The sequence below is a fragment of the Polypterus senegalus genome, chromosome 8 (genome assembly GCF_016835505.1).
Source record: "Polypterus senegalus isolate Bchr_013 chromosome 8, ASM1683550v1, whole genome shotgun sequence".
NCBI lineage: Eukaryota > Metazoa > Chordata > Cladistia > Polypteriformes > Polypteridae > Polypterus > Polypterus senegalus.
Genome location: NC_053161.1, coordinates 89,102,103 through 89,114,631, shown reverse-complemented (window position 1 = coordinate 89,114,631; position 12,529 = coordinate 89,102,103). Strand labels below are relative to the sequence as shown.

At 34.4% G+C, this 12,529-nt stretch overlaps 1 protein-coding gene across 6 annotated transcripts in view; it reads left to right on the top strand.

Moving 5' to 3' along the window:
* Positions 1-12,529, top strand: part of si:ch211-272n13.3 (ankyrin repeat domain-containing protein 26) — a 179,689-nt gene that overhangs the window by 129,428 nt on the left and 37,732 nt on the right. For all 6 annotated transcript variants that reach the window (XR_005634684.1, XM_039761406.1, XM_039761409.1 and 3 more), the window contains 3 exons: positions 4,088-4,240; positions 7,655-7,830; positions 7,996-8,089. Coding sequence is in view for 5 of the 6 variants with exons in the window: in XM_039761406.1 (XP_039617340.1) it covers positions 4,088-4,240; positions 7,655-7,830; positions 7,996-8,089 (423 nt within the window). In the remaining variant the exon portion in view is untranslated. The remainder of the gene's footprint in view (positions 1-4,087; positions 4,241-7,654; positions 7,831-7,995; positions 8,090-12,529) is intronic.

Below are 12,529 nucleotides of genomic sequence, written 5' to 3'. Positions count from 1 at the left end.
GTGTGATGGGCGGGTGCTGAACTACCCCTCGCCACCACCATTCATTCTCAATAGCAAGCCTGCTTGTACTGTTACGAATATAGCAGGAAGTTGTCTCTTGTCAGTACATCAGACGTGTTGACGATGGGTGCCTTCCTGCTGTGATAGCGTGTACAGTGCTGTGCTGAATAGCTCATCTTAACCTTTTGTCATCACCCTTCAAGAATGTCTCTGAAACATAAATCTGATGCAAGTGCTGGCGATACAGTAAAGAAAAGAAAAAACATCACCATTTAAAATAAAGTAGAATTAATAAAAAGGTCCGAGAGAGGTGAAACTCCATCATTCATTGGCAGAGCACTTGGTTATAGTTGGTCAACAATGGATTTATTAAAATAATGTACCTGTTCCGATTTGCATACAAATTCAACTTAAATACAAACCTACAGTCCCTCTCTCGTACGTAACCCAGGGACTGCCTGTATATATGTATGTATTTGAAAATGTGTGTGTATATCCTTCATCCATCCATTTTCCTAACCTACTTATCCTGACCAGTGTTGCTGGGCAGATGTAGACTATCCCAGCAGTCTTCGGGCACAAGGCAGGATCAGTATCTGGATGCATGCACACACACTCTCTCTCTCTCTCTCTCTCTCTCATTGAGAAAGGAAGCCATTGCACCCAGAGAAAATGCACACAAATACAATGAGAATATACAAACTTCTATCTATATAGTATGAAAGGATCAAACTCAGGCAATTAAAGCTTGCTTAGTTCATCCAATATGTACATATACACTTAGCAACCTAAAACCAGTCTTTCACTAAAATATAAAACTCTGCAGTCAGAGGAAACTATATCCTGTTCAACAAATTGAAGGCTGAAGTTTATTTCATTATGCTAAATGGTATTAAGATAGTCTATTTAACAAATTAACCAAAACATCTGAGGTTGAAGAAGTGCCTACAGAAATAATTTTGTATTTATAAAGTGCTTTAAAATACTTACCCACAAATATTACAAGTTAGCACTGAATACCAATTTCACTATCAACAGTGCAATGCTAAATTTGCACATTCTTTATTGGGCATGGTGTACTATGCAATGTATAAATTACATTGAGTTGGGAGTTGACAACACCATTGCTTTTCAATTTTATATTACATGTCTTTTACTACACTGAATTTATGTCAGTTTTTTTCTGATGTCAGAACATATGCAAAAAAAAAATATCAGTTCAAGAGCGTAATGAAAAACAAAGAAGTCAGTACTGGGAGTTCAATAAGGCACATAATGTATATTATGAACAATTCTGACTACTATTGGCTATGCATTAGTCTGAATTCAGGATTAAATACACTATTGGAGCCAGATATAATTTTAATATGAGCTTTATGCCAACTTTTTCTTATTTTATTTAAAATATCACATAAAATATCATGATTTAAGTCATGATAAAGGAAATACAGTAGAACCAGTATTAAAGAAATAAGTATTAAAGAAAGTATAAATAAAATGAAAAGATATAGAATCATAATTTGTGCTGAAAAAAATAATTTACTTGGCTTGATACAGGCTTTTTTTCCTGGAACAGCCAGCATTCTCCATGATACATGCATATACAGTAATTCTTGAACTATGAAACATCTAGTCAGAAATTTAAACTTTAAAATTTAGAATATCATACCCACTTGAAAATAAATGCATGGTTATATGATTTTTTTCTTTCATATATTTTACATTACCTGGGGCCTCATGCATTACGCCATGCGTAGAATTCACACTATAACATGACGTAAGCACAAAAGCCAAAATGTGCTTACGCACAGAAAAATCCAGATGCAGGAACCTGTGCATACTCCAACTTCCACGTTCTTCCGCTACATAAATCCCAGTCAGCGTGAAAAGTAACGCTCGTGCACGTCCCTTATGTCCCGCCCCAACTTCTCCCAGAATTATGCCTCTTTGAATATGCAAATCAATATAAATCTCCCCTAAGCTCAGCCTTCTGTGAAAAGACAATGGGAAAAGAACAGGGGAAAATATAAGAATTTCAGCGAACACCAAGTGGAGGCAAAGGAAAAACATACTATTTGTTTAATTAAACCGTGATATAATCAACAAAAGGAAGTTGATCAAGTGACATAGCGTGTTGGAGAAACTTGAAAGCTCAGATATCAAAGTCACCGTGAAAAGGCGAGTCGTAGCCCACCGTCTGAGTGTCATATAAAACCTTATTAGGGTACAGAGAAAAAAAGGTACACAGTGGGGCAAAAAAAGCACGAAATGTCAACTTCAATCTCGAAATTTCCACTTTAATCATGTAGTTTATTTTGTCATTAAAGTAGAACATCATAAACGTCATCTTCAAATCGTTTAATTAACCAGTTTCTCAAATCACATCGTAATTAAAGTAGCTCGTTAAATGCTCTGTTTTGTATGTGATCTTCTATGTGCTCTACATGTGTAAATCACTACTTGCTTCTTAAACCGGCTCTCTGCCTCCGACTGGACACAGAATCCATTAAATTTGTGATATTACAGCTCTCTGAATAACTAAAATACTCAGACGTATACGTGATATTATTTTCATGATGATAGGAGTTAAAGCACGTTATTAAACATGGGTTTCACGGCGCAGTGATTGTGCGTGACCTTCGATGAAATTATTTATTTCAGCAGTACTCATGGGCGGCTCTAGGCTCATGACAGTCCTGGGCAGAGAAAGAATTGGTGGCTTCTTCGCCCGCCAATGTCAATATGGTATCTTATGCATGGTGGATGGCCACGTCCGTTGCAGACACTGCATAGCCACCTCGTACTCATGACACAAGCGTTTAACTTTTGTCGAAATTTGCTGCTGCGTTTTTAGCTGTGCCATTATTTTCTCTTTGTTTTATATACAATATATATTGGCGTGGCCACCCCGCAGTCCTTTCTTTCTCCAAGTAACCGATCGCCCCACAATCAGCTCTGTAATAGATGTTAAGCCATCTCTAAGAATTGGCTAAGAGCGCCGATTCTTCTAAACAGTTAAGGAACATTGAACTATCTTCGTAGTACATGTTTAATTATTCTATCCTTCACGCCAGTCCCAGTGAAGAATATAGATTATTTAAATGAAGTTAAAGTTTTACCTGTATAATATAATAAACATATTTTGCTGGATTTCATCTTAAAAATGATAATTGTCGTCATATGTAGATACGCACTTTATAAAGTGGCTCAGGTTATGCAATATTATAACTGTAGTTCAAGTTTACAGTGAGGTAATTGTACTTGTATATTGTAGAAGTACAAACAGTTCTACAAGGAGCAATTGATTGAGTGCGTTTATAGATCTTGGGATGAAACTGTTTCTGAACCGCGAGGTCCGTACAGGAAAGGCTTTGAAATGTTTTGCCATGGCTAAGGTAGCGTGTGCTTGATGCTGTATACCGATAATTCTCTTTCCGATCAGCTTCTGCTGTGATTCACACTCAGATATAGTTATATAAATACTCCAAGTGGTGCAGTGAGAGTAATATGGAAAAAGATGATTCACTGTGCCAACTCCTAACGGGAGCAGCTAAAAGAAGAAGAAGAAGAGGAAAAAGGAGCTGCAGTGAGAGTAACAACGCTAAAGCAGTTATGGTATTTGGAATACTATGGCTATTCCCTGGACCATTATATTGTTACAAGTTAATTACAATCAGATGCATTACACTAATAAACAATATGCGGTTAATTTCGGTGTATTTATAAAGCTGCGCCAGGAAAATAAAAGAGTAACCACACAGGAACAGTAGCTTTGCTTTGACGCTGGGTGCCGCCAGTCTGCAAAACCGAGCGGAGAACTTGCGTACGACAAGGTATGAGGTACCATGGAAAAGTGCGTGGCTTTATGCCAAGTGTAGGTTTTATACATCGCGATTTGAACGTGGAAAAGTTCTTATGCAACATTTCTGTGCGTACGCACCGTTTATATATGAGGTCCCTGGTGATTGAAAAAAAGTAGCATCATAATCTGAAGTAGAAGAAAAAAATGTATATTTAAAAAAAAGCACTAAAGTAAAGTGATAATAATGCAGTGACTGTTTTTTTTTATCATTTTGTTCTTGGCCAGACTACATTAAGACAACTTCAGCAGGAACTCGCTGATGCCTTGAAAAAGCTTTCTATGTCTGAGGCATCACTTGAGGTCAATATCCGGTATCGCAGTGACTTAGAGGAAGAAAAAATACGACTGCAAAAAGATATCGAAAGACTAAAAGGAAAGGTATGTTTAGCAATAAGGAATTTTCCCAGTTTACAATGATAATTTATCAAAAGAAAATATACAAACTGTAATAAGCAACTTAACATTAGGTTTTTATGATAACGTAGTAAACAGGTTGTTTTTGCTTTGAATCGAATTCATACTAGCTGAATGTATAAAAGACAAAAATGGAGATGGAAGTGGAAGGTTCTCAAATAGTAGGTTTTTGCTACACTTTTTTTTAGCTATTTCACTTCCATTTGCATTTTTTCTGTCTCTCTCCCTCCTCTACATTAAGCCTCCCATTTTAAGTACACTCCATGTATTATGTTCAATGTAAAAGAATTTATCTGTTTTTAATTTTTCTTTCTGGCCACATTAGGCAACTATTAATTGTATTTTAGGTATACTTCTCTGAACATATACTGTACATAGAAATGTTTGTGTTAATATAGCATAGACTGATCTCTGCTCATTTACAAATGTAACCTTAATGAAACATACCTTAATTAAAGATAGTCATTTTTAATTCAGGTCTGCCATTCAATTAAATTTGATCATAACTCACTTGACTATAAATAGTATACAATAAAGTATAATATTTTTCATTTTGATGACATTTTAGTATTTATAGAAAGTAGTATTATTAAAAAATATAGCACTTGCTTTATTCATGTACATTCATTCATAAACAAAGTAACGTTTAAAGAGAACAAAATGTTTTTATTGCATGTGAAAATTCCAGTTTATAAGAGTAATGTTTTTCTGATGAAAAGAAATTGCTGTAAATAATTAATTTCTGTTTGTAATGTTCCAATCCAAGTTTTCTCTAACACATAAAGTAGATTTTGTAATTAGCTTGTACAAAGCTCTGCACTGGGGAAACATTATACTTCATTTTGATAAGATGGTAGTCCTGCCAGAGAATAGTGGATATAGAACATGACTCTTTACCAGGATCCTCAATAGCAGCTTATTATATTATGCAGTTGTTTTGTTTTTTTAATAAAATACATTTATATATCTTAAAGCAGCATATTAAATGCTGGAAAAATATTCTTGTTTAACAAAACAAACAGTGCTGTCCACTATTATTAGCACCCATTGTAAAAATTATTAAGAAGTGTTAGAAAAAAATCACTGTTTGCTGAAGAACCATCATCTTGCACTAAAAAAATGAGAAACATCTGACTTTTAATTGGAACAAGTTCATCAAATAAAAACAAAGCCCTCTTCAAGAAATAAATATTTTTAACAAAAACACATATGCCACAATTGTTAGCATCCTGCATTTAATACTTTGTACAACCTCCCTTTGCCAATATAACAGCACAGAGTCTTCTCTTATAACCTTTTATAAGATTAGAGAATACAAAGCATAGCATCTGGGACCATTCTTCTTTACATAATTTCTCCAGATCATCCAGGGTCCTAGGCCCTCTCCTGTGTACGCTCCTCTTCAGCTCTCTCTACAGGTTTTCAAAAGGGTTCAGGTCAAGGGACAGAGATAGCTATGGCAGAACTTTGATTTTGTGGTCAATTAACCATTGCAGGGTTGATTTGGACATGTATTTTGCATCATTATCCTGCTGGAAGATCCAATGACAACACAGTTTTAATTTCCAGTCGGAGGTAGCTAGGCTTTGATTTAAAATCTGATGGAATCTATGATGCCATGTACCCTGACAATGTTTCCAGGGCCTTTGAAGGAAAAACAGCCCTACAATATCACAGAACCTCCAGCATATTTCGCAGTTGGGACAAGGTTCATTTCATTATAGCCATCCTTGTTTTTGCACCAAACACACTTTGCATGTTTATTGCTATAAAGTTGCATTTTTGTTTCATCAGACCATAGAACATGGTTCCAGTCAAAGTTGCAGTAACATTTTACAAACTCTGGGTGCTTACATTTGAGGATAACTGACAGAAAAGGCTTCTTTCTGGCATACCTTCCAAATTATCTGTTGGCATGGAGATGCCGTCTGATGGTGGTTTTGGAGACTTGATAGCCCCAGGATTTTACTTTTTCTTGCAATTCCCTAACAGTGATTCTTTGAGATATTATTGCTTCTCTTACCATCCTTCTCACTGTACATAGGGGGTAAAATAAACTTGGGTCCTCTTCCATGCAAGTTTGTCACAGTTCCTGTTGATGATCATTTTTTTTTTTTATTATTGCCCTAACTTTAGAAACGGACATTTTCAGGCAAGTAGCTATTTTTTTTATAACCATTCCCTGAGTTATGAAGGGCAACACACTTCTTCGTCATTTAGATTTAGTGTTCACTTTTCTTTGCCATGATGATGGTTGGCTAAGGAAATTTGGTTCAGTGTCTCTTCACATTTATATCCCAGTCAATCAGGAAGTCATTGTTTCAGCTGGAAAGTTCCTATACACTGCAATCAACTTAACAGTGTCCAATTTAATTGGGAAACATGTTTCAGTTACATTGATGCAGGCTTTGTTTTTCTTTGAATAAACTTGTTTCAATTAAAAGTCAGATGTTTCTCATTTTTTCAGTGCAAGATGACAGTTTTTCAGTAAACTGATTTTTTTTCTAACCCTTCTTACAAATTTTTATAAGGGGTGCCAATAATAGTGAAGGGCACTGTATTTGTAAATATTTTTCTTCTGAATATGCCACCATTCTTTAGAATACTTGTAGGTGTTTTACTATCACAATATTTCTTGATAATCCATGATGCTCGTCCTCTTTTCATTTGTGTTTTTGTTTTTAAGTTAAAGTAATGGAATAACTATAGTGTTTGTAGAATATAATGTAGTTATGGTCATAGTTGTTTGTCTAGTAATTGTGTTTCACAATAGTAATATTTATTAATTTTAAGAAACCTTTCTGCCTGTGAAATAATATACCAATAATGTTCCCAAACTGAAGTGGCCTCATGAATGTTATGAGTATTATGAATCCTTAGACATAGTTCAAGATCATTTTCAATACATCCTCTCAGGAAGCTATTATGGCTTTAGATAAAACTGTGACATTTGAATATTGACACTGTCTTCACTTAGAATGAAATTTGGGTTGTAATATTTTATACCTTCCTCAAAATTAAATTTTCAGTTTCATTAGATAATGCCAAAAGTCAAGCCTCATTATATCTTCTTGAAAACATTACTTTTCTTTCTTGTTTTTTAAGAATTTTGAATCTTTACGCATTTTCTATCAACAACACTTGTATTAAGAGTGTTGCACTGCAGGATTTTGTTCAAACTACTGTAAATTCTTTATTTAAAGTTAGTTCCTGCTGTTAATAAAGTTTATTATGTACATGTGCCCTTTATTTATTGTCTAGCTATTGGGGTGGATATTTTGTGACATTTAGTAATTTGGCTTTTGACGTTTATTAATTTTTATCAATTATAATTTTTAATGGAATTGTTTTATTACATCGGTCTCTTTTTGGGTTCAGTTACAGGAAATGGAAGATCAGTATGTTCATTCAGAGCGCAGAAGTCATGACTTGAAGAATGCACTTGAGGACAAAGAAAGAGAAGTCATTGCATCATCTCAGAAACTGCAGGAGATGATCTCATCCTCATCTGGAACATCAAAGACATTGAAGCAGTTGGAAGAACACACTCAGAGGTCTTTTTTGAAACATGTTTCTATTTTAATTACCCAAAGAGTATATATTATGAAACACTAATGTAAATATATAAAGAAAAAAGATTTAAAACCATTGTAGTAGTTGAACTAAATGTTGAAATTTTAATTATAAAAACCTGACATTTGTTTTGTTGGTGATTTTAGACTTGAAATTGAAAATGCCAGACTGGAAGCAGCAACCAAACAACAGAATACAAAACTAGATGCACTTAAAACAGAATTGCAAGAGTCCATATCAGTAAGGATGATTTATTTTGAATCTTTTTTGTGTGTGTTTGTTTTTTTAACATTTCTATAGTTTTTTTTTTCTCCACCTAGATTATGCTGCATCTCAAGAAGTTAGATTAATAGATTAAACACACAAACATATTTAAGTAATTAAATAATTTTGGCAGCTATCATTTTGTTTATTCAGTGCAAAAGTTCTCAAACCTGTTTAGTAACATATCAACTTAATCTTTAATAGTAATTAAAACAAACCTTTAAATTTTCTTCAATAAAATGCCATACTGTTTTAGCCTATTGATTAAAAATTAAAACGTAATGCAGAAGACCTTAAAATCCTTATGCTTTATGGTTCTGGTTTTTGATATGAGTAGTAAAGTATTTGTGTTTTTACTTATTGAGTAATACAAGGATGAAAATTAATTTATAAATACATTCATTATTCAACTTCTTAAAATGTTTGTTTTGTCCAGTTTTCATATGTTGAAAGTGATGTTATTTAGTAATTGATTGACAAACTTATGTGTCTATAAATTAGTTTCCCGTTATATTTTGTAGAGATAACAGTGAAAGTTGTCATTTTTAACTACAACATATACTGTATTTTATTTGGGGATAGACCTTACAAACGGAACAAAGTTGTGACATTTTTTCATGAAAATGCGTGTTCCGTATATGTGCTCGAGCATTGTGTCATCTCATTTTAAACCTCCAGTAAATGGTTGCAGTCACTTCCATGGGTCTCTTAGCACAAATGAGAGATACTAACAAGCCAAAGAATCACTGATTTATTATTTGTTCTTTATTAAGCAATTACTAATGTAAAAAAAAAACATTTAATAAACTTAAGCTTTCCTTCAACACCACTTGAAACGCATTTAAAGTAAATTTTGTCTTGATCACCTGCATATGCCATGGCAAAAGTCTTCTACATCAAAGTTCAGTGTTTTTTTTGTTTGTTTGTTTTGTTGTGTTTTTGTTTTTTTTTTTTGGAGATACAAAATTAGTTCAGCTAAATATATTATTGCAGATTTGCGCTGGTAAGTGGCTGGTGTTTAAAAACTTATTTAAAATGTGACAAAACGTTAAATTAAGCATTTTTCTCTCCTCTTGGTTCTAACCACTTTCTTTTTCTCTTGGGTAGGAGCAGAATTCTTGTTTTATTGGATGTTTTTTTGTTTGTTTTTTTTGTATTCTGGTTTTTTTTTTTCTTCTTCTCAATTCTCATTTTTTCCTAGATTGATTTTGTATAAGTTGCTGGATTGTATACTATGTTACTTTGTTGAAACAAAATTAAAAAGAAAAACGTAGCATTTTGTCTTTTTAGTATGTTGGAGTAAAAAAAATTTAAACTATATTGAACAGGTTGGGGTATTGAGATGAATTTTACATTGAGTCCATAAAAAAAAAAGTTTCCTTTTTTTAGTTTGCACCTTCATTTGATATTTAATCTTCTTCTGGCTTTTTCCATGTCGGGGTTGCCACAGTGGATCCTCTTTTTCCATATCTTGCTGTCCTCTGCATCTTGCTCTGTTACACCCATCACCTGCATGTCCTCTCTCACCACATTCATCAACCTTCTCTTTGGCCTTCATCTTATCCTTTTGCTTAGCAGCTCTATCCTTAACATCCCCCCAATATACACAGCTTATCTCCTCTGCACGTGTCCAAATCAAAGCAATCTCGCCTCTTAGACTTTGTCTCCCAACCATCCAACCTGAGTTGACCCTCTGATGTATCACTTCTAATCCTGTCCATCCTCATTATACCCAATGCAAATCTTAGCATTTTTAACTCTGCCACCTACAGCTCTGTCTCTTGCTTTCTGGTCAATGCCAACATCTCCAGCCCATATGACATACCTGGTCTCACAACCGTCCTATAGACCTTCCCTTTCTGTCTTGCTGATACCCGTCAGTCACAAATTACTCCTGACACTCTTTTCCACCCATTCCACCCTGCCTGCTCTCTATTTTTCACCTCTCTTACACAAGCCCTTATTACTCTGTACTGTTGATCCCAAGTATTTAAACTCATCCACCTTCACCAACTCTACTCCCTGCATCTTCACCATTACACTGACCTCCCTCTCATTCTCACACATATATTCTGTCTTGATTCCTACTGATCTTGATTCCTCTCCTCTAGAGCTTATCTCCACCTCTCCAGTGTCTCCTCAACCTGCTCCCTACTCTCACTAAAGATCACTATGTCATCAGCAAACATCATAGTCCATGGGGACTCCCGTCTAATCTCGTTTGTCAACCTGTCCATCACCATTGCAAATAAGAAAGGGTACAGAGCTGATTCCTTTTGTATCCCACCTCCATGTCAAATGCACCCGTCACTCCTACCGCAGACCTCAACACTGTATAACACTTCCCTCGTACCTATCATTAATTTGGCATTTTAATATTGCAGAAAAAAACACGAAAATGATAAACTAAAAAGTACAATAAAAAGCAAGGATGGAGTTTTGACCGACCTGAACTATAAAAGATAATGCATGATAATCAGTTAACATCAATGCATAAAAGACAGTTCAAAGACACAAAAGTAAAGAGGAAGCTCATCAGCCTTTATTTAAATGTTGATATCAATGGAGCCTTGGGCATTACTGTCATTTCCCAGACATTAATAGTCATGAACCAAGGATGGACTCGGGCATGTGAGCAGAAAAACAAGACTTTACATTCAAAACAATGACAGTTTATTAAAACAGTGACAATTAATAGTGTGTAGAATGTGCAAAAGTATATAAAACAATGCAAATAGTTCAGTAAATCCATAAAATCCATGCCTGTACATCAGGTTGTGAGGGATCATAAGCATGCATTCCATCAACTCCTGGTCTGCTACACAAACCCCAAACTGCCACCACTGCTAGTACTCAATGCAGAGAATCTAGACAAATGTTGTAATACAAAAGCTTTTTTTTTGTCATCACAGGAGATACCATTGAAATGTCATGATAAAATAACTTGTGCATCCCTTATTGCATGTGTTAGATTAGAAATTCTTTTCTAAAATTGGTTATAAATGTTTCAAAAGAACCTACGAAAATATGTTCTTAAAGGACATGCTGATAAGTTATGCTGGGCTAAGTGATCTGTTCTAGTCAAATACCTTAAGTAGCTAAGCTAATAAACATTATTTAAAACACTGTCATGTCACGTTTTAATCTTCATTTGTGCTATGTTTCCCTGTAGCCCTGGAATTAGTATAATACATCTTCTGTAGACTTTTTGACAAGCAGATATGTGTGTTTTGTTATATGGAGGCCAAAACTGAAGCACAGTATTTCAGATGAGGTATCACAAGGGTGTTTAAGCACAATTTCCTTTAATGTGTATATTAGGTTAGTTTAGATAAACAATAGTTAACCCCAAGGGGAAGTTTTAGATGCATGAAGTAGCAGAAACATAAAAACAAAGAGACAGAAGTAAATTTTTCATGTCTTGCCAGTATCCTCCTTTACAAACAGATTTCAGTGTGGCTAGGGTTAATCCTGTGGTGAACCAGGCTTTCTTATTTAATAAGTTTATTCAGGCATTTTGTATCTTTTGCGCTCAAGGTGCTTCCTCAGGAGATCACAGCAGTTAACAATGCACTGGCTGCTACAGAATAATAGAAAATTTACAGCAGCTTGCTGCTTATATCAAAAGACCCGAGTCTTCTTTGGAAGTAAGGTTTATGTAATAAAGCATCCTTATTTTTTAATCACTTCTGCACGTGAAGACTGACAAGTGCTCTAAATATAATGTACTTTCAATTTTTAGACCCTCCATTATGTACTGTATGTATCATTACTTTCTTTATGTAAAACAATACATTTATTTGCAATATATGTAATTTAAAATATATTTTCCAAAAATCTTACTTTTAAGGACCATTTTGTAAAGGTTTTACAGACTGTAAAGTATACATTAATCCCCCAAGTTAAGAGTCACCTGCAAACTTTACCAACTTGGTAATAATAACCAAATCATTTATATGAATATAGATGGAAAGCAGCCTCAGCACTTATTGCATAATTCAATATAAAATTCTTGCACCATAACATATCACTTCCTTTGTTTTAAGTTAATTTTGCATTCATCAACACACTCCTACTTCTTCCATTTGGATCACTTGCTACTCATAAGTTAACTTACCAAAAGAGTTTTAAAAACTAAAATAAATAATAATGTACAGTATGCACCACTGTTATAAAATGCATTTGTTCTTTTCTGAAACACAGTCTCCCGATGCAAAGTCTTTTAGCCAATATATCAACCATTGATGTGTGTTGCTGAAATTTCTTTCTAATAACTCCTTTTCATTAATTTTCCTACTATATGTTGCAAACATAACTGGCCTAACGTTATTAGGACTGACCTGATGGCATTCCTCATGTTACTGATTACCATTTGCTAGTTTCTTGTCTTTAGGAATTTTCCCAGAATGCAATAAT